The sequence below is a fragment of the Solea solea genome, chromosome 6 (assembly GCF_958295425.1).
Source record: "Solea solea chromosome 6, fSolSol10.1, whole genome shotgun sequence".
Classification (NCBI taxonomy): domain Eukaryota; kingdom Metazoa; phylum Chordata; class Actinopteri; order Pleuronectiformes; family Soleidae; genus Solea; species Solea solea.
This window is the reverse complement of record NC_081139.1, coordinates 24501361-24527944: the sequence shown is the minus strand read 5'-3', so window position 1 is coordinate 24527944 and position 26584 is coordinate 24501361. Positions and strand designations below refer to the sequence as shown.

At 40.8% G+C, this 26584-nt stretch overlaps 3 protein-coding genes across 14 annotated transcripts in view; all 3 read right to left on the bottom strand.

Annotated features, from left to right (window-relative positions):
• Window positions 1–3779, bottom strand: part of LOC131460609 (paxillin-like) — a 30561-nt gene extending 26782 nt beyond the window's left edge. Inside the window, exon 1 of one of the 2 annotated variants that reach the window (XM_058631232.1) lies at window positions 3561–3779. In XM_058631232.1, coding sequence (XP_058487215.1) covers window positions 3561–3573 — 13 coding nt within the window. In that variant the 5' untranslated portion in view covers window positions 3574–3779. The remainder of the gene's footprint in view (window positions 1–3560) is intronic. The other variant, XM_058631234.1, reaches the window with a different exon arrangement.
• A 3125-nt stretch (window positions 3780–6904) lies between these two features.
• myl2a (myosin, light chain 2a, regulatory, cardiac, slow) lies at window positions 6905–11949 on the bottom strand. The gene is made up of 7 exons (XM_058630875.1): window positions 11861–11949; window positions 10958–11050; window positions 9474–9549; window positions 9273–9377; window positions 8505–8583; window positions 8250–8298; window positions 6905–7359 (listed from the first exon to the last, which is right to left on the bottom strand). Exons 1-7 carry the CDS (start codon window positions 11861–11863, stop codon window positions 7255–7257), a joined length of 510 nt encoding a protein of 169 aa, XP_058486858.1. The 5' UTR covers window positions 11864–11949; the 3' UTR covers window positions 6905–7254.
• Window positions 11950–14668: 2719 nt separating this feature from the next.
• The window catches only part of cita (citron rho-interacting serine/threonine kinase a), a 46825-nt gene continuing 34909 nt past the window's right edge, over window positions 14669–26584 (bottom strand). For 6 of the 11 annotated variants that reach the window (XM_058630863.1, XM_058630867.1, XM_058630865.1 and 3 more), the window contains 15 exons: window positions 26470–26561; window positions 26074–26178; window positions 25707–25876; window positions 25352–25396; window positions 23452–23532; window positions 22766–22901; window positions 21824–21963; window positions 21580–21672; window positions 20917–21025; window positions 20653–20781; window positions 20412–20492; window positions 20239–20317; window positions 19591–19773; window positions 17500–17887; window positions 14669–16818 (listed from right to left, as the gene is read on the bottom strand). In XM_058630863.1, coding sequence (XP_058486846.1) covers window positions 16795–16818; window positions 17500–17887; window positions 19591–19773; window positions 20239–20317; window positions 20412–20492; window positions 20653–20781; window positions 20917–21025; window positions 21580–21672; window positions 21824–21963; window positions 22766–22901; window positions 23452–23532; window positions 25352–25396; window positions 25707–25876; window positions 26074–26178; window positions 26470–26561 — 1855 coding nt within the window. In that variant the 3' untranslated portion in view covers window positions 14669–16794. The remainder of the gene's footprint in view (window positions 16819–17499; window positions 17888–19590; window positions 19774–20238; window positions 20318–20411; window positions 20493–20652; window positions 20782–20916; window positions 21026–21579; window positions 21673–21823; window positions 21964–22765; window positions 22902–23451; window positions 23533–25351; window positions 25397–25706; window positions 25877–26073; window positions 26179–26469; window positions 26562–26584) is intronic. The other 5 variants (XM_058630868.1, XM_058630869.1, XM_058630870.1 and 2 more) reach the window with 1 other exon arrangement.

Here is a 26584-nt window from a genome sequence, read left to right as displayed (position 1 = left end):
TAATGACGCAGATACACACACAAACGCAGCGTTAATTGGAGCTTCCGGTCTATGTCACCATCAACCTTTCAGTTACCAAGGTAAACTCAAAGCCACGGGGCTAACATGATGAGACAGAAGGATTTGACGATAATATGTTAATATAATAAAGAACAAATTCCACTAAACCTAGTATTTTTGCCTTTTTTGGACCCACATTTTACCCTTAAACAGCATTGATCATTGTCTGTGTCTGTGTGTGTGTGTGTGTGTGCGCATGCATGCATTTTAGCTTATGAATGGTGCACTTCAAAAACTTACACTTTAAACGTAATTGAAGTGATTACCTGACTGTGCTGTTTTACATGTGTACAATGTGAATTTCTCTGTGAGATGAATAAAGTATCTATCTATCTATCTATCTACTCGAAACCTGTGCACGCATTCACAGCATTCATGTGCTTTCCTGCACCTTCGTGGATCGAGTAGTGCAGTGGAAATGCTATTTTCAACAACAAGAAACGCTATTTTCTGATTGGCTGATTGGTTGCTAATTCAAGACAGCTGTAGGACTGAACTACGCAGAGCAATCAGCCTTTGCATCATTGATTCATAGATTACTAATCCATGTGTGGTAAGCGTTATCACTTCTCAGCGTGAGAGATGTCATGTGTGGCATGAAATACGATGCAATACTGCGCATGCGTTTGTTTAACGTGTAACAGACTGTTAGCTTATCTCTCTGAGATGACGTCATGTTGTGGTTGGCAAACTTCCACTGTTCTTGTTCTACGCTAATAATAAAAGTGTTAAGCGGGAAGCGGTGGCTACCTGAACCAGCTAACCCGCGTCTCGTCCCTTTTATCCATTTTTTGTTATTCATTTTATGAACACTTCAGGCGACCCCCAGACAATCGGTTACACTGGCATGATTAGATCACAGTAGTCACGAACACGATATGTTACAGCAAGGAAATCTGAAAAAACATTTAGCGTAACGGCTCCTCAACGTGGGTGGAGTCATCATAGCACGGCTACATGAAAATGCCATGACTTCATTTTACATGCAACACACAAAAACTAGTGACAATAGGCTGAAACCAAGGGTGGCACTTTCAGATGGGTGCCAGACATACACAAAAAGAATAGGTCAAATAGGGTTTCCTTTCCCATGGAATTCAGATTCTAAGCAAAATTAATAAATGCAGAACGACAGAAAGACGTTTTGCAATCGTAAGAAATAGATGTCGCAAAACAATCTCCCATTATTTGCAACCAGAAGTTCACAGATGTCACCTCTGCCGAAGCACCTATTGGATCATACCAGATGTCAATTACACTTGTGTCCACTCATATGTGCCATGATTTATTTATGTCCAATTTCCTTTAAATGGGAGCATAATTTATAAAATTGACATCATGTTCTATTGAAGAAGATCTGAAACTAGTGACTGAGACCACTAACCCCATAGAAAAATGTTTACTAATTAAGTGAGAACTAGTCCAGGATGGTTTTGGGGGGGTTTAGCAATGATTTTCAAAAAACCTTTCTACGCCAATGACTACCTAATTTGATGTGCATCTACTACTGCATATGTGTTTGCAGAAGGGATCAAATTTATGAGGTTTCTTGAATGCATCTGCTCTTCTAAGCTCAACATGCTGTAGATCATGCAGAAGTGAGGAGATTTAAATGGTAAATGGTCTGTATTTATATAGTGCTTTTCTAATGTTGATGACCCCTCAAAGCTACTTTACACAACAATTTTGACATAGGTGACAGAAGTGAGGGGGAGTCGTCCACAACAAATCCCAATCAATATTGCGACAAAACCCTTTCTTGCAGCTCACTCACTCACTCACTGTCTACCACTTTATCCTTCAAACAAGGATCATGGGACAGGTCATTGCAGCTCGTTTTCACCAAAAATAAATTAATATGTGAAAGCTAGTAGCGCTCCAAGAAACATGTCAAAGTTCCAGGTGTGAACATCATGAAGCAACCGAGTCTGGCTGGCCATCATACTCGCGACCTCATTCTGAGAATCTAAACGCTGTTTGGTTTTCGCGACATTGCATGAGGCAACGTTTTCACCAAAGTTAACATTTTTCAACAAATGATGCAACAACCCAAAGAATGCAGAGCGCTACTTGCGCCACCTGGACTGGCCAATGTGGAATGTGCGTCTACTCAAGCCTGTGCATTGGCTCTGTTTGTAAACTCTCCGTTCTGACCAAGGGGCCGTCCACATAGAAACAGGTTTAGGTGAATATGCATACTTTTTTGTCAGGTCATATTCCCACCTCTATCTTGTGCTGTCATTCATTGTCATGTATTTGGAGCTTGTTTGTCAGTGTTACCAACTACTGTCAATGAAAAGTAACTGAAGTCAGTCTGAAAAGACTCTAGATATCAATAGCACATGTGCTGTCTTTAGAGATTTCACACACAGGAGTGAAAAAAGTGTTGAATTGTAAAATAAAGAGAGGAGGAAACCTATTTTCATTTGAAAAAGCAAAACAGATCAGTGATTGTTCCACACTTAGTCAGTTGCACTGAACATCCACAGCTTGTTCTTGTCTGTGACTGAAGCACACGGTGTATGAGCACAGCGCTGTGTGTGTGAGTGTGTGTCTGACTCTCCATCTGCAGTAAATACAGTTACATGGATTTAACTCAGAATTGTACAATTATGCATATCCTTCACGGAAAGTATTTAGACATTATTCCCTTTCTTTCCTCTGGCTCGGTTGATTCTGTCTCTCCGTTTCTGTTATTATATCTAATGTTTACAACATCTTCTTGTTTTTGGTGTAACAGTAGAGCACAACCTACAGTCCTGTTCAACAACTTTCCTGTCCTGGTTCCATGTGGACGGAGACATTTCCTCTAACGATGCTGTGTTTACGCAGAACTTTTTGAAAAGGGCAAGGAAAAAGATTGTTTACATTTCGTGCCATTTACATCTGGACATGGCCCAAAGCATTAGGGGTGAGGGGAGTGGCCACCAAATCCCACCCTTCCCAAGGACAGCAAAATGGCTAGGGCCGGCCCTGCTCATCAGGGGTTTCAACATCACCTGCAGTGAGAGGCAGTTATGTAATCCTGGCAGTCAGCAGGGGCACAAAGGGTTCGTGTGTCAGAGAGTGGACAGTGGTCAAGTTTCTGATACTTCTGACGATTAAAAAGTTCCTGGACTAGTTCTGCAGTACACCGTACACGTCATAGCTGGTCCACGGGTGTAGAGGAACACGTTTGACAGAAAACCGCGGTCACTGACACGCGTCCGTTCGCCACGGCTGCGAGACACGTTAATTAGGTTCATTATCATGCCAGCTGCGTTTGTGTCAGGCCTTTCTGGACACGTTGCCTCAGCGGAGCCTGGTTAACTTCACCTACAAAGCCCAAATATTTATATCCAGTCAATTCACCGTTGACCCAAAAAACACACAGCCGCTGCCATTAGCCAACGCTCAGACTAAACAACAATTGTTTGTGCTAACAACACGCACACATGCACACACACGCCCCACGCGCTGCTGCCAGTGTTGAGTGTTGCGTTCACGGTAAGAGAACTCACCTAAATCATCCATGTTGTGCCGGAAATCGTTCCAATGCTGAGAACCGGACCGGGTCCTCCGCTGTCGACCACAGCTGGACTGAGGGCAGCCAATTCAGGCTTCAGATAGCGGACTGTCCGCTCACACGTCGCGTTCGGCGTTAAGCGACGAAGTTTTCAAGTTCCCCCCGCAGCTCCACGAGCCTCAAAAACACTCCCAAATACACACACTCATACCCTGCTCCCCCACCTCCTCCCCCTCCCAAGTCTACAACATCCAGCCGCCCCCCCAGCCCCTCTCTTTTACCGACCCGAAGATATGGACACTGGCGCCATCTAGCGGAGACGTGGACTCTTCACAAACTCTTGCTGCTTCAGAAACGGTTTGTTCGCTTGGTAACTTTTTTCCAAAGTTGTTGACCCCCGTTTGCCTGACATAAATGTTCATATATTATGACGTCAGGTCAATGTCCTGTCAAAGAACGTGGAAAGATGTTGTGGAATCACAATTTGCATTTAAAATATTATTTGGTGTCATTATCTGGACACATTCTAGTTAGTATGTCGTTTTAAAAACTTAAAATATTGAATATCTGTTATTTTAAAGGTGCTATGTAAGAAATGTATTATATTAAGGCATACAATTACCATGATGTGATCAGATACTGAGGAAACACGTTCAATTGAAATATTTTTTTTACTTGATTTTCTTTTTTTTAATGGATTTATTCAATTCATTTAAGTTAGGACAGTGTGACAATGAACCAGCATGCACACTGACACTATAATATAATATAATATAACTATAATATAAGCCGAGTGGAACTCAACCATTATTCATTTGATTATTTACTCCTGTTTTAAACTGAGGAAAAGCTTTTGTTCATTCCCATTCAGTTTCGGGAGTTCTGCACTTTTTATATTTACAGTCAGTCATGCAGAGTCAACAACAATGTGTTATGAAAGACCTTAAACTCCCACTTATTTTAAACTGCACTTGTTCTTGATGATGTTACATGTGGGACACTTTAACCTTTGACCTCACAGCTAAAGACAGCTCTCTTTGTAGAGATGTACCACCCACACAAAAAATATCATCCATTATTCCTCAATGGTGGATAGAGATGAAACGTCACTTAAGCCCTGTATTACATCTCAATAAAAAACTCTGTAAGAGAGCAGTAATTGCACTCTCGACACACTGTAAAATGCTGCCCCTCATCAATAATTGCTGTAATATTGATTTAATATTCCCACAGAGATTTCCAGTGTGTTGGCTCAGTGAGATTACAGTGATATATGATTAAACTCTCTTTTATTATCTTGCTGCATGAGGAATTTTACAACAATATTATAATATGGCTTAATTCATCTTTCAGTCTTTCCATGGCCACTAGAGGGTGATTCAGTGACTCACTACTGAATTCTCTTTTTCAGGGTCCCCAACTCTTTAGACCGGACAACATCAGTAGGCTTTATAGGCTAATAATTGTCCGTGAATGTCATTTTAAAGGTCCAGTGTGTAAAAAAAATGAATAAATAAATAAATAAATTGACATCTAATGGTGGGACAGCAGATTGCCCAGGTGCCTCAGGGAAGTGCTTTCTCAGTTCTCACCTGCATGGAGAACACTTCAGTTGCCTGCTTGTTTCGAGATGGAAGAAGAACCAGAAACGCCTCCTTCAACACCTTCAACTTCTTCGAGTGATCGTTACTTAGAGTCTATGTTTTCATTTGTGGGCGTAAAAAAGACCATTCATATAGAATGAAACCAAACCTACTCTGCCTCCCGAAGGATTGTGAAATAATGGCCTTCAAAAATTCACCTTTGAATTTGAAGAAACACATTAAGGTAAGTTACAAACATAATACACAAATGGTACACCAGCTTGAGCTATCGCTAAGTGCTTACTAAGTAGCTAGCAAACATTAACTAGCTGGCTATCATAACGCCAATGTCTCGCTGAATGTTTTTGACCCAATATTCAAACTTTTAACTGCTGTCTTTAATAACGACATAACACAATTATTCTACTTTTACTTTCAGCATTTGAGTAGTACATTTTAAAATAAACTACTTGCGATACTGAAGTACAAAAAATGTTAAATACTTTAGTATTTCCACTTCAGTGTGGAGCTTAAAGAACACGGACGTCACTTTTTACTTGTACTTTTACCCAAGTCTTGGTCTCTAGTACTTTATACATCTCTGTTCATCTCTAAATACTCTTGGTACAGACACAGATTCTAGCACGGCTCTGCATTCATGACTGTCAGCTTACAGGAAATAGTCAGTCTGGCAAGAATTTGATTTGTAGTTCCCATTTTAAACACTGAAGGTCGCTGTTGTACACGTTTTACATATCTCCTTTAATTAGTGCTTGTTGGTATAAGTCTGACGGAGGTTAGAGCAGAGTCTCAGGTAACTAAGTAACTAAGATTTAGGTGAAGTTATTTCCGTTTGTCAGAAATTGAATACAAATCATACTGATGTTTTTTGGACGTACCTCAATGTATGAATTCTTTTTTCATGACCACAGAATGAGCCATTTATATTTACGTCAGGGGCGGGGTCTCGTCTATGGAGAGACTAAAAACTTTTTGAGTTTTAATAATAACTGTAGGCTACCATAGGTTCCCCTGCATGCTTGAAAGGGAAGGGTGAGGTGAGCGATATGCAGCTGCAACATGCAACTTCAACACTAGATGTTGCTAAATCCAACACACTGTACCCTTTAAGTGTGTTTTTTGATATTTTTAGACTAATTATTACACAGTCTCACAGTATTACACATGATGTGAACACAACACTTAAGTATGTACATGTTGAAATGAACAAGTATGGTCTGGCCCTGAAATGCTGGCTCCGTCTCCCTGCCCTGGAATAAGCAGGGCTTTTCACCATCATCAACCCACCAGGGTCTAGCAGGTGGAGAAGGGGAGAGTGGGAAGAGTCACTTGTTGGCATCCTATTGTGCTTCTGCCACCCAAACCCCTGAGTATAGCATTACAGTCCAAAATAGCAACACGGCTTTGTCTCACTAAAGCCCTCTGTTTCAGTGGCCCAACATTATAAATAAATATATATATATATATATATATATACATATATACATGTGGATATACAGAGTCACACTCACAAACAATGCAATACCAATGTTTTTGATTGATGTCTTGAGGATTTTAGGGCTCCACACACACCTGCTTGCTATTCTCCAGTGCACACATTCACTACCTAACATGGAATTTAAGAGGAGCTGGCGTTCAAGTGCTAATCCAATGATCCTGTGAACATATGAGAATGTAGAGTACTGTCTTTGGGGGTCACTCCATTTAAAACACTTCATAAAACTCACTCGCTGTCTCACTGTCTTTGAAAACCTTTATTAGACGAACACACACAGATGGATGAAACAGATTGTTTTTCAATAAAGCAGAGACAGGTGATTGGTTTTGGCATCTGTAAAAAAAAAAAAATAGATATGGAAACATAATTTGCCTCACATGAATGTGGGAACACAACGCAGAAAGGGAGGGAGAGTGTTCAGTATGTTGACATCATCAACTGTCCATTTTGGGCGCCATTAAGGGAAAAGTTTCCCTTAAATCCTCTTGCGCTCTTGAGTGAGTGCTGTACAGAAACAGTGTGGGGAGGAGGGGGGCCAGTAGCTGGTACTGTATCTCCTTCAGTGGGTCTGTTTGAAGTCACATTGGTCACTCCTGGTCCTTTTCCTCTCCGTGGGTAATGATGTGGACCAGGTTCTTGTAATCCAGGTTTCCTGCCACATCTGGAGGGAAGGCGGTGAACATCTGCTCCATCTAAACAACAAAGAGCATATATTAAAACAGCTGTACATGTAAATATGCCAGATTATAGTCAGGGGCTAATTTACATCTGTGGTATTGATGGAATTAGAATAAGTACGTAGACAACTGACAAAATAAAATGCGATGTACTGAGGTGAACGGCAACAAAATGTAAAGTTGAGAAGATAATGATACTAAATTGGACTAAAGAGTCTCCCCCAAGTATTCATGTGTGGTATAGAGAGATATTTAATACCCTTACCCCATGAAAGATTGCAGGCTGTGGCACAAACTGTTCATTAAGATCTGGTCTCCATGTCTGGATTATTTAGTCAACTAAAAACCTTTTACTGAACGGAAGATGTCTATCATAACCTTGAATAAAATGGAAACATTACAACATGCAGTGCACACTCACATTGCACTGCACAATTCCTAATCTGTCTTTATTTCTTTAATATTTGATTATTTTTGATTGACTTAAAGATGATTTAAGGGATTTTGACATGGCATGGTTTTCACACACAACCATCTTTAGGGTTTAGAGAGAATGAGTCTGAAAAAGAAAACAGTGAGTGCCAGTGAAAATGCTTTGTTGATGCTATTTCAACACAATATAAGTAAATGAGTAAACAGTAACTCATATAATTCATATAATAAGTCATTTTAACGAAATGATGCAAAAGATCATATCTGAATGCACTCTGTACCTAATAAAGTGGCCGGTGAGTGAGTGTACAGAGCCTGTGTGAAAGTGTTGTGATGATTCACTGATGATTCGGTGATGGGAGGGAGGAGAGCTGATCGTCATGATGACGTTTATCCCTCTGCTTGTTTGGACTCACACACGCACAACAATCTGCAATAATAACGATAATTAGCTAGAGAAGAGCACATTGTACCTCTTCAGCAGAGAATCGGTCGGCTTGTGTCGTCAGCATCTCTGTCACACTGGAAAAATAAAAGAGACGGAGAGAGAGATGACAAGGTCTGTGTTCACACAGGAGGAAATGTGCAGGTCCTCATGGTCTTTACTCGGGTTGGATTTGTGTGTGTGTGATGATGTCACACTCAGACGCATAATAAAAAGGCATAAATTGAGAATAAATGCAATGAATTACAAAGTGAGGTAGTGCCAAATGTGTTAATCCACTTACTAATCCTTCCTCAGCACACCCTTCGCTTCAGGGTCAAAGACTTTAAATGCGTTGAGGATGGTCTCCTCTGGATCGGCACCTACATACATCAAAACAGCCGTTTGTGTGTTTTAAGTATTTTACTGTGTTAGTAAGGAGATAATGTTACAGTAATACCACGTTATAGTAGACAGATAACAGCTTGTTAACGAGAATTACTATAGGCTACAATCAGTGTGACGACTTCACATGAGAGTACATATACAAACAAAATTGATACTTGATAGTAAAGGGTAACCACACCCTCTATTCTGAGACTAACTCATGCCAATATAACATTTTGAAAAATGCCAAGAAGTGGACTGAGAGTAGAGGGAAGGAGAGTGGGGAGCAGAGAGAGAAAGACGACAAAGCCACAGCTCCTGCGCATATTAAAAAGGGGGAGGAGTCTGGGACGATAAACCTTGTGCTGGTTGGACAAGAGGGAGATGAAAGCTTTTACCAGTGAAGCAAAAGTGAATTCAGTGTTAGATACAGTGATTTTAATCAACGTCTAATTTCAACACTTTACACTTCCCAAGTGGGACGAGTAAATAACATTACTATATAACCATATACATGGGTTTTCACCCAGTTTAGTTAGACTTTAAGTGAAAATGTTTCCTCACTTATTTCCCAAATGCATTTTTCATTGTTATCACCAGGCTATTACTTGGTGATTACTGTTAAAATAATACTATCACCATATTGTTACTGAGAGTAATGTGAAGTGTTTGTTTCCATAGTTACCTTTGAGTTTCTCACCAAACATGGTGAGAAAGACGGTGAAGTTGATGGGGCCTGGAGCCTCTTTGAGCATCTCATCGATCTCCTCCTGTTTCACATTGAGACGACCTGTGGCCAAAGCAGAGGGAACAGATTCAGTGCACGATGCCTTTCTCTGTTGTCCGTCCAAGATCAACTCAATATGCCAATATGACGCCAGCTCACCTAGAGCAGCAAAAGTGTCTCTCAGGTCGTTCTTGTCGATGAAGCCGTCTCTGTTCTGGTCCATGATGGTGAAGGCCTGAGGTCAGAGCACAGGAGGAAGTGCACATCATGTCATTATTCATCATGGAGTTGTGGTTCATGACGGAGAGCAGCTCAAATAAACCAAAATCTATCCATCTATTCCAAATCAATCCACATCTATCGATCGCAACCAAATCTAATCAGAATCTAACATTATAATACAAATTCATCCATCTAATACAATCAATCCAAAATCTATCTATTAAAAACAAATCTATTCAGCTGATCCAAATCTTTCTATCTAATCCAATGCTATCTAATCCACCCCCAGCTATCTAATCCAAATCTATCCAAATATCTATCTCATCCAAATGTAATCTAAATTTCAATCTAATCCAAATTTATCTATCAGCTCATTCCAAATAAAACGATCTAATTCAAGTCTAATCCACATTCAAATATATCTAAATCCATCTATCTATCTTAATATAAATGAATAAATCTATCAATATCTTTCTCTCTATTTTATCCAAATCAATCTCTGGTCACCCAATCAAACACATACTGGTGTTATAGAAATGGCAGTTTGAAAAAAAACTTTATTTTGTCCTCATATTTGCTTTTAAGGCCATCATGTGAATTGTATCACAGTGGTTTTGTTTTCTTTAGTTTGGGAAACATGTGTGAATCATCTGTGACTCATAATATGCTGAAAGAACGTGTCTAATATATTACATTAGACACATTCTTTCAGCTGCTTTTTCACTAAGTATTTATAACCTGTGAGCCCCCCGGGCTTTAGTGTGGCATCCTGACCACGTCCAGCAGTTCATCTCAAGCCTAATCACTGATGACACCGTCTGGATGTCTGTGCAGTCACTGAGCCTCATACCGACATGCCACACACACACATGCTGCCCTCAAACCAGGGACGGAGGGAAAACAGACAGGTGGACATACTACAGCGATGAACGCTGAAGAAGAAAAAGACACAGAGGGCGGAAGACAAAGAGGCGCGTCCGTGCGAGGACGTGAAGACGCTGGATCACAAACATGCAGATTCATATGAGCACAGAACACAACCTTTTATTGTCATTGCACATCAGTTATACAATGCGTTTGCTGTGCTTCTCCTCGGGCCAGTGCAGGAGGAAGTATAGATGTGGTAAAATAAGAATAAAATAGAATAAATAAAGTAATATATACACTTAGACATACAGTATATACACACAAATGCCTTTCAGGATCCACAGAAGCTGTGTTGTCCTGGGTGTGAGGGGTCATCACGATGTCTTCCAGAGAGGGACAGTTTTTTTATGACCCTCTGCAGGTTTTCCCCTGTCCCACTGAGCCGTTGGCATACCAGGCACCAGTGATGCAGTATATACTGCAGATAGCACTTTGAACAAATTCTCTGCCAAATGGACGATAAGTGAGTTTGAAATTGTTTCAGGAGTTCTCACCTCTTTGAATTCCTGGATCTGGGCCTGCTCGAACATGGAGAACACGTTGGAGTTGGCTCCCTCTGCCGTCCTCCTCTTGGCTTTCTTGGGGGCCTTTTGGCACAGAGACAGAACATGAGGCAGACACTGCGACGACGTGCCAGATAAATTCAAACTTAGATGACAGACAAATAAATACAAGGGAACTGTGTGACCTCATGAGTGGAAAATTGCTTTTTGGGCAATAACAACTGAATTAAAATCTCCCCGACCCGAAGTCACAGGAGGAAACAATTCAAGCCTCCAATAAGCAGGTGAAACCAAATGGAACAACAATGTTTCCTTGGCAACCACATTAAAATACAGCATGTTGCTTGTAATTAAGGGCTTTTTTAATATAGACTGCAATCAGGCAGCCAATGGTCAACTGGAATGGGAATATGGCTTGTAACCAGAGGGATAGTCCTGAGAAAGGTACCCAATCCCCATTGCTCATTGTTAATTGGACACCCTAAATTGACCCTGGCTATGGGGGGGCACATCGAGTGTACTACCAGTGCCGGTCCCAAATAAATGGGAGGGTTGCATCAGGACGAGCAAAATCCAGCGTAAAAAGAAAATATGTGGTTGATGTGCTGTGGCGACGCCTGGAGAGGGAGGAGCCAAAATAAAACGGAAAACCTGAAACCTTTTCACTTATAAGTTTCTCTCCATCGAAAGATGCTTTTTTATCCTTTTCTTTTCTCTGACCTCCACAGCAACATGTGGAATATTTGTCAGCAACTAAAATAAAAAAGAGTTTTAAGGGATTCACTCTACAGATGGGAGGACTGACCAACTACACTCATCTGCCCGAAATACGAAACACACACACTCCATCCCTTCATCATCAAACTGCACACACACACACACACACACACTTACCATGGCTGAGCAGCTGGATGGTCAGACCAACAATGATGCCAGTGAACAATGGGCAGATGGTGGGAGGCTTTTGTAGCTCCAACCCTCAGCTCCACTGGATGATATTTATAAACTATGTCCTGTTTAGGAAGTGACAGGTAAATGATGCTCCATACAGACCATACCCTATTACATACACACACACACACGCCTTTGTATAGATCTCCTTCATGACAAAGAGAGTGGAATAACTGGTTTAAAATATCAAGAGCAGACTGAAGGTTGAAGCACTTAATCACTTTAAACTGCCCTCTGTCTAAACTCTTAAGGATCAGTGTCCGATCTATAGTCAACAATGGTATTAACGCTATGAAAGTGATATAAATAAATAATATCACTGTGGACTGATTTGTTTCTCTGGACCACAGTCTCCTTTTTCCCTTTTCTTTAGTTTTAAACTGATTTTCAGAAAGTGGAACATTCACTTTTCTATAAATATTAAACAATATTTAAATATTTTACTTTTGAATATCACATATGTGAGACAATCTCATGATTAAAAATGACAAAGAAACACATTATACTGTCAATCTCTTCAATATAAAGAAAATAATATAATCTCATACCAGCTGCCTCTACTACAGCAAATAGTTTATTTCAGTGGTTCCCAATCACTGGGGTTGGGACCCACAGATGGGTCGCATTCAAGTATTCTAAACACCTATTCACTATTTTATAAGTTATTAAACTGGCATTAATGGACACAAAACTGAGCTTAAACTAAAACCAGTTTAAGCCGAGTATAAAGAAAACTAGAAAAAGGCCAAAGATACATTTCTAGTGCAAAGATACCACGTGATCTCCTTCTTACTGGACACTGGTGTTGGTGTTAAAGAGCTAAGCTCAGTGATGTCAACACCAGTAAGTGTGACATGCTTAAGTGCAGACCCCGAACACGTCCTTACAACGTGCGACGTCCCTCTGCCCCATTAACAAGTCGTCAAGTATCACTTGTCGCTCCTCAGGTCAAGAAAAGTGAGTGTGTGAGAATGAGACGCCTGTGCCGAGGTGAGCAGGTGACAGCGCGCGTGTTCACGTATGTGCTGTTATGTGATCTATATAAAGAGAAGGAGCTGAAGGCCTCTCTGCTGTCTGTCTGACACCACAACAGCAGATGTCTCCAGCGTCTGAACGACAAGGTTAGAGTCAGACGAGCTCTTGTTAATCGACAGCAGCATTAGCAGCGGCAGCTATTGTTGAAAACCTCAGCACGAGCGGCCGCCGCGGCTACTGAGACAGGAATGGCGGGCCTCTGTCGCATTAGTGGAACACTAGGATCAGACTATAAATAGACAAATATCTCCTTACACAATGGACATGGACAAATGGCTGTTTCACTAAGTGGCCTTGAGAGTGAGCGGCTGAGTCGAAGCTCAGGAAAACAGTAGAAAGTGTTTCAAAGGTGACTGTTCATGTTCCTTCTGCCTCACAGGGTTAATACAGAAGTAAGAGGGTGAAGTAAAAAGGCTTTAAAGCAAATGAAGAGATTCTCCTCTTCAGCAGAGGCGATCCTAGACTCTGCGGGGCCTTCACCATCCATCCCTGCCCTCATCACCTTCAAACATATAATAATAATAATAATAATAATAACTTAAAACTATACACACTTACAAACATCAAATAATCAAGTGTTCTCTTCACCACACACAAATACAAAACAGTTGTTGGGTGGGTCTTAACCCTGTGGCCGACACAAACATGTGCTGCTTCTGTGCCAAAGGCTGCCGTCAAACCTTCCATGGTGGCTCAGTGCTGCCACTCGCAGGTCAGACATGGAAGTCTCGACTGCACCAGTCACTCCACTCCAGAGACCGATCACACACGAGAGAACTGTAACACAATTGGACGCTTTGTGAAATGAATGATTAATATTGTTACATATTATTGAATATTGAACAGGGGTTTCAAACTCGCGGCCCTCATTCAACCTCATGCTGCCTGTCACTCAATATCAAGTTATAATTAAGTACTTTTGTACTTTTTTTTAAAATTCAGATTCATTTTGCATTATAAGTCTGTCTCAATCATTATTATTGCGATATCATGATATAATTCTCAGCTGGCCCTCAGGTCATTTGACTTTGAGACCCCTGTTATAGAATGACATACGTAAGTTTATGGCCAGTAGAAATCATCGCTGTAGGGTGTGAGGCTGCATACAGTTATTGAAGAGATGTCCCTGCGAGATCAGCTGTGGTGAGTTCATGGCTCTGTGCTATGAGATGCTGCATTTAGGATCCTACAATCACTGGATAATTACTACTATCTCATGTAGGAACTCAGTGTTTGTTGTGCGGCTGGGTTTCGTGTGGATGGAGACACTTCTTGTTTACAGAAAATGTTTTTTACAATGACAAAGGAAAAGATTGTTTACGTTCCTTGTGGATACGGCCTGAAGCAGCTCTGTGTTTGTGTACAGAATAAACTGTGTTGTTAAACAAGTGGTTTGATCAGGGTTCCCACAACTAGGTTGACATCAAATTCAAGGACTTTCCAGGACCAGTTCCCTCAGATTCAAGGGCCAAAATGTGCCGACACAGCTTGAGATGGGAGAGCAATTTGTGACGGTGGCTTCGTCCAATGGCGTCCATATCCATTCAAGCACTTTCAATGACCCTTGTCTATTTAAGGACCCTGACCCTGACCCTTTAAGGATTTCATGGGAACCCTAGGTTTGACACCAGAGTGTTTGTATTTATATTGTGATGAAAATGTATAGTGTACATGTACAGTATGTGTTCACACACAAGCACAACATGAGGAGGCAAATTAGAAGGGAAAGACAATGCTTATAATATTTAATATTCTGTGACAAAATCTCTACAGGGAACGCTAATAAAACTTTTGTTAGCAGACATCAATATCATATCCATTGTTACGGCGTTGTGACTCAGAATCGTGTGGAAAAACTCATTGAAATGCAAAAGAAAAGAAATGCAAATGACCAAAATAAAGAATAGAACAGTGAAATCATAGAGAACGGGAAAGCTTTTTCGGGGCAGAGAGTCCGACAGAAACCAGTAGAAAACTTGTGCAATATTTCACAGTGGGTGCTTTCTGTTGTGACCACTGAATCTGTTCTATGCTCTTAGACTTTGAATACATTCAGGAAGATATGTTTGCTGTATATCTTAAATAAAGAACAAGAGTAGATTGGAATAATTGACGATGCGTCTTAATATAGAGAGCTCTGCTGTTGGCGGACACACCAGGCAGGTTAAAAGGACAGCCTTTGTATTCTTAAAACATGATTAAAAATCACACAATGGGCCTTTTGAACGGCGTGTGATCAGTAAAAGACGAGCTTTTTCTGGTCAAACATGTCAAAATGGCTGCGGTTGCAAAGGACCCACTTCCTCTTTCCAGAGATCCACATGAGATCTGTAGAAATAGAGATTTTTAAGTGCAGTGTGGACAGATTTTAGTGCTGTTCACGTTTAGTCTGGAGTATTTAGCTTTATGAGTGTCGTGTTAAAAGAAAACAAACATTTACTAATTAGAACTGTTCAAACAGGTTAGATATTATTCACGTGCTTCATTCTTGAGTGTGTGGAATAAAAATATAATCCAAATGAGGCAGAGGCAAAACGAAGAGGACAACACTCCGTTTTCATTTCAGATATACATATCCATGCCATTTACGAATAAAAGGGAAAAATAAAAACAAATATTATTCTCATCTTCACTTTGAACATTGTCGGGTTATATACAATATCAAGGGAAGTTGTACAAAAAAGAAATGCTCAAGTACGATGTTGTAAGCTTCAAACATGATCTGTTTTGTTTTTTTCTGTCGTATAACTCAGCACTGAGGTTTTGCCTTTGACAGATGAAGTGCATACATGAGTTGGGTCCAGATACAATCACTCACTTGATTAAAAGACGTTTGGACAGATTAAAAGAATACTCATTGAACATTCATAAGGACACGTAATAACTTTTTTTTTTTTTTTCTTTAACAAAAATAGACACGGCTTAATCCAGCCTTGAAATTCCTTCTCAATATATATAAAATTATGTCTGGTTTATTTACAGTCGGATAGCGTTCTGAGGGGTTACAAAGGTCCTGTTTCATCATCGCTGTGTGGGATTGTGGGTAGTGCAGCGTTTGTGTCAACCTACCTGTAACATGTGGGGCAGACAATCATCCAAGTGTGTGGTTGTACAGGGAAGGAAGGAAGGGAGGAAGGAAGGGAGGAAGGAAGGTTTTTTTCATTTACTTACATTTTTAGTCACGTTTGTTTTGTGCTGCATCCAAGTCCTGATTTCTTTCACTAGCCAAAGTCTGAGTCAGAAGACTGAGGTTAGCTAAAAAACATGATTGTTATTAGCTATTAATGATTGTGTGTTGACACATCGGCGCAGGACTGGAGCCAGAAAATGCTATTGGATGTCCGCTACTCTCCTGACCTCATCTGCAGCTACAGTGGAGAGGAGTTAGTGTTTGTTTGTTAGTTGTTGACCTGTGAGATAAAGTTGCTACGGCTGTGCTTATCTTAGAGTGAGAGAAACCTACCAGTCAAAAGTCTTCATTTGAGAACCCATACCTCTTTTTTTTTTGTCGTGGGTGAAATCATATGACTACCTTCTCAGAGAATAAAGCACAAAAAACCCTGCTCAGATTTTTAAATATGGCATTTTGTTGAACTTTGTTGACTTTAAGGAAAAATAACCTGATTATAATGACATCTCTTTATTTCTGTCATTTTCTCTCTCTCGCTGTTCTTAGAGCTACTGGTGTCTTCCTCTGCGGGGGTTTTTCAGCTTAGAAAAACAGAAGTTTGGCAGTGTTTTTCATCATGAGGTGGCGACAGTCTCACTGGTTCTTCCTTTCCCTTTTTCCAAAGACGGGTTTTCTCTGTACACGCTCGCTGGGTACGTCGCTCTGCTGCAGCTCAAACAGACGATTGGTCCCAAACCTGGAGAAACACAGTCAACACAGTTCAGTTAACTTCGTATGCAAGAACTTTGGATCATCAAATGAAGTGCAAACAAAAATAGGAATATGTATACTGTATTCAGTAGTCATATCATGGCATGTTTGCCAATATCCAATAATACACTTTAATGCCAACATGGGCTGATAAAATATTGTGCCGACAGTTTGGAGAACCTGCCAATTTAGGTGAGAAAATCAACAACACTCTCATATCTGTCTGTTACATATGAAGCTAACACAAGCAGCCAGGTAACTTCACATAGCAGTAAGAATATCTGTAGTCTGACTGTGTACAAAGGTATAAACATGTGGCTGCCAGCACCTCTAAACATGTAATATGAGGAGTATTTCCCCCTCATAACTCAAGTGACCCAGTCAAGACATAAAAAAATACAACATGCATTTTTGTATTTCTTCTTAAAGCCAAGCTCAGCAGGAGGGAAGAGACTGAATGTGGTACCTGTAGGTATGTTTGTGTAAATGTATGGTTTTGTAGTTTTAGAATAAGTCACCATGTGGAAGCTCACTACACAAACAAAGAAGAACCACCTTCTGATATGTGTTGGACAGGGAGGGATGAGTGTCACCAATAGGATGTCACTAATTCCTTCACACTGAACCTTGAACAAACTCTAAGAATCAAGAGAAACGTGCGACTGACCTTGTTAACAGAGTTTATGGGCGTCCGTCCAGAGCCAGTATGGAGCCTTTGGCGCTCTTCGAATCTTCCAGGGGACCTCTCCCTACGCACGTCCATCATCCTGCCAGGGGAGCGGTCCATGCGAGGGTCACCCATGGCCCGGCCCGGGGAGCGCTCTAACCGGGGATCGGCCATGGCCCTGCCTGGAGACCCCACTATCCGGCTCTCCAGCATCCTGCCAGGAGACTTCTCCCTCTCCAGGGGACGGCTGGGGGACTTATCGCGACGGAACTCGGTGCGAGCTTCTCGGTAGCGGTGAGGTGTGCCGGGGTCTCCGTGGACCAAGGGGTTGGCCGCCAGCCTTTTAGAGATGTGCTCATTGTACGATGGAGGCCCACGTTTGTTAGGGCTGTGAGGGAGGAACCGAGGCATGAAGACGGGCACGGAGCATCGGTTTAAGCAAAATGAAATTTGGGGCTTGGGATGTGGACTCTGCTCGGCACTGTGGGAATCAGGTCAGTCGACAAATGTGGAGCGGAAAAAAACTTTTTCAACACTGAGCAATTTGTTTGTTATAGACCAGTCTCAGGACATAAACGGAGGAAGTGAGTCTTTATTTAACAAGAGACAATTTAAAAGGTCTTTTTTCGAGACAAATTATGATTTGTTACAGATAAAAAATAAACTCCTCCTCCTGCAAAGAATGAAATTCAGGAGTTACACTTCTGATTTACCATTCAACAATCACCACCACATGTCAACCTGTGCCCCTCAGTGCCAGCTCGTCCCAGTGACCCTTCACCACCACCACCACGGAGCAAAAACAGTGCAGGGAATCTCTCACTAAAAATAATGCATGATTAAATGAGATGATCATATAACTTGCAGGATGAGACATAAAATGAAGATGTTTCTTTTCTGTCAGCATGATTTATTATTTCTACAGCAAAATTATTTACAGAGAGTTAGATTTTCTTTCCCTTCAATAGAGAAATAAAGGTATTAGCTGTCACACTATAATGAGTTGTTGCAGATCAGACAACTGAGCGTGTGCCTCAAATGCAAAAACTAAATCATAGCTTTTTATGTAAAGCATAAAAGCACTTTTCATAAAAGTTTGAGTAATCCTGATTATGATATTGTGTGGGATGATTTAATTTCTCTTGAAAGGCAATGACATGTGTAAAATGTGTACAACAGTGACCAACAGCACCAATTATTGGTGAAGCCATTATTTCCTCAATTTCTGATGATTCATCATGGTCTTTTTATGTTTTAATATTCAGGGTTCTAGCTAGCGCATGGTAACGTGCCGATCTGTTATGCTACGACTTGAGGCCGACATGCAATTTTTGTGCGTCAGTGTCAGTGTCGTGTCAATTCCCTTGTTGTAACGCATCGTGTTTGTGGAAATAACAAACGCACGTGTCGTATCGCATCGTTTTTCAGACCAGTTTCTCAGAGGAAAATCGGACAATCCCACTCTGAATTAATCTGCCGGCAAGCAAGCTCGTTTGCCTAGTCAAGAGGACACCGGCGGGCCTGGCACACACCGGGTCAAAGGTGATGCGGTTGCTTCTTATAAATGAAAGGCCAATGCAACTGAAGGGCCAAAGGAATCCGACTCCAAAAACCGAACTTTTTGAAAGGCACTCAGTTCCTACCTTGTAACCTAAACATTTGCTCTGCCCTATAATGTCTTGATTTCAATCATGAGGCTAATATTTGGCAGATTATACCTCACCTATTCCTTTTTATTGGTTTGAATAATTCTGCTCCAAGTTGGTTACTGTGCTCCCTCGCCATTCCGCTACAATAAAATCCTGGCTAGAACCCTGTAATATAATTCATTTCTTGCATACAGCACCTTAAAGTATGCAATCATTCTGCGTAAGCAATAAAAGATACTACAGATTGATATAAAGCTTTGTCCCGTTTCATTAGTTTACTCATCCCTTCAGCATAGAACTTATCTGAGCTTTGCACACGTAATGACAGAAGTAGATGTAGTGGTGGAGGTTTCACAACGTCAACATGAAATTAAATATTTCATCAGCCACGACAACAGAATGTGAGCATGCCGATGTGAGCGGAGCTGAATTGTGATGTCACCTGCGTCCGGAGCTGCTGCGCTGCAGGTCTCCTCCGCCCTCCTGGCTCTGCACCAGGTTACCCTTGCAGCAGATGACCCTCAGTTTGTTCTGGTAGGATGAGGCCAGGTAGATGGCACCAGAGGAGATAGCTGGGCCAAGGTAGCGTGGGTTTGGGATATCCAGGTGTGCATATGAGTGAGGTCTGGAAAGAGAAAAAAGCATCATATTGTCTTGTATCATAAAACAGCAGTGAATTAAATGGATGATTTGCTGTTTTACTCTACTGAACTTTTATTTATTTGAGCACTGATAAAAATAGGGCTGAGAAATATCCTTTTGTCAGGATTCCTTTGTATCACGATGCTTAGGTGCAGTATTCATAATTGCAATCCCCACCACTTCTCAGTCAGTGTGAAAAGTATCTAAATTGAATCGGACCGTGTTATACAACATGAACAAAAGAATGTTTTTTATTCAGCTAACCCTGATAATAATAAAGTTTACTGAGCTAATGCTGTGAGACAATGCATTAAAAATACTGGGCCAAAAATAAATAGAGTCTCTCAAAACAGGAAAGTGGCAATAAATCTTTAAAAAATAAATAAACTTGTTTATTGGTGTAAAACCCAATTGAGGCACTGGTAAAGCTGCCAGAAGATAATCTTACCCAAGAGCAGCATGTCCCTGAATCTCAATTACGTCCAAAGAGTTGAAGTAGGTCACAAACAGGTAAGGTTCTCTGTAGGCTAAAAAAAAACCCAAAAACAAACACACAATCATGTATGTTTTTTGAAATTAAATAATGATATTTGAAAGAAAAAAATTCTCCAGGACACTCACCAAAGGAGAGTGGCAAACGGCTCCATTTGATATCATCACTTCTACTCCTGCGACCATATGCATCCACAAAAACGCCAAACTCTGTGAGGAAAAAATAAATGAAATAAAACCACCTGAGACTAAGCAGAAGCCACGTTTACACAGGGACCTTGCTTTCTCCCAACAAGGGTTACATTTTGGTGGACATGCTGAACAGAATCCACATCATACGGAGCACACGATGCGAGAGGAAACATCTCACCATGGAAACAGAGCAGGTATTCATCCTTCTGTGGAGCAGTGGTGACCTGGATGATGGAGATGGGGAAGCTGTGGGAGGACGCAGCAAAGACAGCTGAAGCTAACGTTACATCATTTTTATCCAGGAACTCTGCAGAGAAAGAAAAACGTGGTTCAGGTGAGCGTGTTCAATCCTCAGTAGAACATTTTCTGGTTGATCAGAAGCAATATTTTATAACAGTATATAATTTTTATATAAGATTTTTGTATAAGATTTTTACTCTACCTTCCAAAACATATTGCTTCATCTCAATTTCATAGAACTTGTTGGTGCCAATAATAATACTGTAGCCGGTGAAGTGGATACAGCTGCAGGGCTCTGACGTCTCAATCTCCTGTAAACATAAACTAATGTTATACAGTGACATTTAATCAAACTCATCGCTGCCTTTAATGGGACAGTTTCCTCTCCATCATGAAACATGTTCTTGTTCATCTTTAAAGGGCATGTATATGATTTTTCAAGCATTAGATTATCTTCTTCTGGCTTCTCTCTTTAGGGGTCGCTGCAGCAGATCATCTGACCATCTCGTCCTATCCCAACTGTCCTCATGTCTTCCTTCACAACATACATGAACCTTCTCTGTGGTCTTCCAGCTCCATCTCTCCAACATAAACACTATCCCTCCTCTGCAGGTGACTTCATATCCAAACTGTTTAACCTGAGCTGTCCTTCGTATATGCTCAGTTCTAATCCTGTCCAACCTGGTCACTCCCAACAAGCATCTTATTATCTTCAAGGACGTGGCTGATCATAAGTGTGCCTGCAGTCAGTGAGTAAAATACTGCAGTCTCCTCTGTCACTGTTTTGGCCGCTCTCAACCGCAAGCATAGCCATGATAGAAAACTGTATTAGGAGCTTACGTTTACCCCTTTAAGGCCAACTCACCTTTCTGATGCAGAACTTATTGAGGCTTTCGTTGTGTCGCAGGATTGTAATCTTATTGGGCATAGCAGCACAGATACAAGTCCCATTATCAATCTGCAAAGAGGGAAACAATCAGGACAGCAGTAAATATCCTGCTGATCAGACAGCACAACGCCATTACTCTGATCATTAACTCTGACTACATGATAGCCTAACTAACTAGAAAGACTTTGCTCTGCGTAAGTAACAACACAGCCTGACTCACCTTTCCAGAGGAGAAGAGGTGGCATCCCTTCACTGTCTCAAAGATGAAGGGGTTGAGGTCCGGCTGAGCTGGGAGATGGGACTGTGACAAAGACTGTTTCACTTTCTTGATCTCCACTAGACACAGCGCCCTGTCCTCTCCTGTTTGACAATGGGAACGGAAAAAATGCATAATAGGGAAGACACAACGTTTGGTTCAGTTCACATAGTGATCAAAATGTGATTACTCTTATTAGGGATAGCTCAAAACAGCCATAAAAATACCACAACCTTGAATTGTAACCGATACGGCTATCAGTGACCCTTTTAAAACAACTTAGAGATATTTGTACTGATACATTTACCAAGCCATAAACCAGCCATTTCAAAACATAATGCTCCAACTGTGTGGCAGCCCTGGTGCGTTCTATTTGTAGTCAGAAGTCATCATTTCCAAGTTCATGGGGTTTCCCTTACACGGAAATGTCCCCTGAACTCAGATTTCCAACTTTGAAAATTAGCGTAGCTGTTAGCAAAGATGGCGGACACTGTTTACATTCTGGAAATGAGGTCCCATCCCCCTACGAGTGGCTCTAAAAGTAAAAAAGAAAAGAATGAAGATATTTCTCGACTCAGGGGATACTGAGGTTGGGGAGCACAGTTTTTTAAAAATACTACCCCTATTATAGTAATACAAAGCTAAATGCTAATTAGTGAAGTATTCTTTTAACCGTAGACATATTGCTAAGCTAATTGTGTGTGCAAAGAAGTGTTGTCATCGACTGATATTGCCAACAATGGCCAACATCTCAATTGGAACTCAGTAGATATCACTCGCAGTTAATGTTCCCAACAATCTGCACTGAATGCAACTGCACAAATACTGCATGTAAAAAAACATCTTCCATTGAAATAGAGCAATTAAAATGACAAATAAAGACCTCATCTAATGTCATGTACTAACCAGTGATCATTAGCAGCTTATCAAGCTCCTTCAGGATCTGGATCTGGAAGACGGAGGTCAGCCCAGGTATATGGGTCAGAGAGTTCTTTATGACATTCAGAGCATACAAACCCTCCTCTGAGCCAACCAACACAACCTGAGGGAAAGCACAAGGAAGACAAAGACTCAACAAGTGAATACGCAACAGAATTGTGTCGCCTTCAGATGAAGTATCTAACAGGAAAGCTAAATAAGGGGAGGTTGGATGTGACGCACTAGTTTTTCCGGGGGCGTCCGGATTTCATCAAAAGATATCAGTTCAACTTTTTGGAATGCATCTTTTAATACTCAGGCCAAGGAATGAAGTCAAACTGGTCTTTGTCCACTCTGACATTACCTGTGAATCTCTATAATTCAGACAGAGCTCCTGAATCTTCTCCACACACATCCTGCAGCAAAGCAGCTGTGCTGATAATCTATTATCTTTGTTTTGATTATGTTTCTTAGATGAATGTGTTGATTCTATTCAACGAGGCTGGTCGTCTCAGAAAGCTCCCAGGTTTTTGGTTGCTTAGTAACAACAGGAGCATGACCCCCAAGCACTTCAGTTAAAACCAGCTTTGGCTTCTTCCACTTTTTTTTAATGCACTTTTGGGCACTGCATGTGATCAGCTCCTAATCCAGCTCCCATCTCTTTGTCCTCGTACCTGGTCAGTGAGAGGCAGCGTGCAGTTGATGTCCAGACGGTCGTCACCCTCCAGTTTCAGCAGCGAGTTGCCAAGAAGTTTCTATTCAGACAAGAAACAAACAGAGACACGTACATGTAAAATGAATGCACAAAAGATTTCGGGAGGATAATTTCACAGGGATGACCAGGGATTGAGCAAGCATTTGATGCTAATCTTGGAAAGTTGGATGCTCAGCTGTATATTCCCTCTCCACAGCAACAGCCACTTCACACCGGCAAAAGCAATAATAGAAATGAATCAATTAAAAAAAATAATTTTAGACTATTACATTTTTACTGTCCCTTTGCTCTTCCTTGCAGGTTATACACACTGGGATTGGGATGAAGATTATCCTGACCAAAATAATTGTGATTCACGATATTATTGGGAATGTTTAAAGATATTTTTTTTAGAATCTTAAACTTAAAGAGGCGTCGTCTTCTGTCTGCAGCTCCACATTGTGACACACTACAAAATAACTGGATTTTCAAGTCACTGACGTGAAATATTAATGTTCCTCTGCATTGATGACGATCACGATAATAGACATTCACCACAATCAATTTATTGTAAGTGCTTTTTATCATGAGGAGGAATTATACAGAAGTCACTACCGACAGGTGCTGTGTTGTGAACTTGCGTAACTAAGCGAAAGAAGGATTTATCAGATCAGCTATGGCCAAACAATGTGGAGACTAATCTATTTTATCTAAAACCTTTGTTATAGCTTGTTATGAAGCAGTTTGGTTTTGATCCCATGTATTTAGATAAACTATTCAATAAGCGTTGTGGGAGCAGAAAAAGAAGATCCTCAAGTGGATTAAATTAAATACCAAGGATGATGAACTAGTTCAACTAATACTATCAATCAAAGAAAGAATTTGTAAACTCGAATTGGAATTATTTTATGCTAAAATGAGAATAAAGCAGAACAAGAGAGTCTAATTCTGTAATATTTGTTACACAATTGGAGCATTATGCTGGTGCCACATTTAGCCTTTAAAAAACAAACAAAAAAAAAAACACAATGTGTTTCTACAACGCAAAAATTGATTCTCCAGAGAGTAAAATAAGCCTAATTTCTGGGAAATGGTTTGTATTTTTTGGGCGAAAAAAGAAATCGTCTTGCTAAGATATTACAGCTTACGTTCAGCTTTAATTACCAGTAACAAGCTAAAACAATGAAAGCATGAAATCCCAACTGTTTACTACTGCTAAGTATTAAGGATATGTTGAATACAGAAATAGAATTCACCATCACGGATTGGTATGTGTGCAAATATAAGAAAATCTAAAAGGTATACATACTTAAATTCAGCTTTATCATCAATTTAAGAATATTTGGCTTATTTCTAGTAGGACGGTTTTCACAGTGTAATAGTGGTTTCAAAGGGGTTAAATGGCTGTGATATTGGACAGAAGACTGAGAGAAACTGTTTTTTTCATACTCCATAAATCTTTACTTCACTATTTTCTAACATTTATATTGTGTGAAAAGGAGAAACTGTGTTGGCTTTACAGGGACTTTAACAGAAATCTGCAGTTTGACATGAGCTCAAGTTGCAAGGGGAGCATAGATATTCAGTGACAGGGGCTAAGCAGAGCATGGCTCTTGCAGAAGCATGCACAACACAACACAACACACTGTATGATACCAGGCCAAAGGTGCGCAGCAATGTCTACTCACATCCATGCACTGTTGCTGTATGTTTTATGTGTGAGCTACTCCCATGGATCATATTCAGTATCTGAGCTCTGAGACTGTGTTGACCTGTACTGAAACAGCATCGTTTGTCATAAGCGCAGATGTGCACAGCTACTGCATGCTCAGCCGGTCGCTGGACTGATGCCCGAGCGTTCGTGCAGCTACTTACTGTACCTGAACCAGTGGGGATAGGTTCTTCTGTCTTTTAGAGACACCTGCCTAAAGTATGATCCACACAACCCAGTTGAATGGAGATACACACGCACAGTGTGGAGATCACATCCACAGAGACGATGACAACACACAAATAAAAGACCATGTTGAGAACATGCAGAGAGAGAAAGAAGAGGGAGGGGGAGAAAAAGAAGTGAAGGCTCTGGCTGATGTTTAATGGAGGCATCCAATATATTTTCACACCAAATGCTACAGCCACTCTGGGATTAAGTTACTATTTGACACATGTTTAACATCTTATATGTTTGAAAGAAAACCTCCAGAACCAAACTTATAATATTCCCACAATACTTACAGCATCAGAATCCACTTTGTCTTTAGATCCACGGCCACCGGCCACCACAGACTCTAGCACGGCCACCCAGCGCTGTTTGTCAGGGAAGCTGGGGGCCATGAAATAGAGAGACTGGCCTGGCCAGCAGGTGGTGTGGGGATGTGACTCCAACTTCAACACATATGGGATGTCTGTGCACATACAAAGATCCATTGACTGCATTGCTTGCTTGTTAACAGCTTAATTTCACAGAGTGTTCAACATTTTGTCGTGTTGTGGTATCACAGTGATGTTACTGTATATGTGGATCAATATTAAAATGCAGAGATAGGATGATACGCTTGCAATAGTCTGTGTTTTGCAGGATAGGGTGGTATTGATCTGTTACCTGACTTGGCAGTGTTGATGAGCTCAGAGGCTCCAACAGCTCCGTGAACAGTCACATCTCCATCAGGCATACAGAGTTCAAACTCCTCCTCAGCCTTTACACAATCTGAAAATAAACAAGGCACACACAATTTCTTGTTAAATTCTGTTGTACCAATAGTCATGGAAACATAAAACAGTTTATTAAAATGTTCTTGATATGGGACACAGGCAGATTTGTTTGGGTGTTGTGATTTATTCATCAAAAGATTTACCCTTTAGATTGATATAAATTAGCCAGAAAAAACTTTTTCAGTTGTGAAATGGGTTGCAATAGTTTGTCATCTTTAAAAAGTGGGTCCCCATATTAAAAAAATAAATAACTAAATCATCAATGGTAATAAATATAAATCCTCACCCTCTCTTGGTTCATTGTCATAGACGGACACTTTGGTTCCATCCAGCACCACATACTTCCTCTCCCAGCCTTGCTGACCACGCTTTGCATTTCTATGTGAACAAACACACATGGA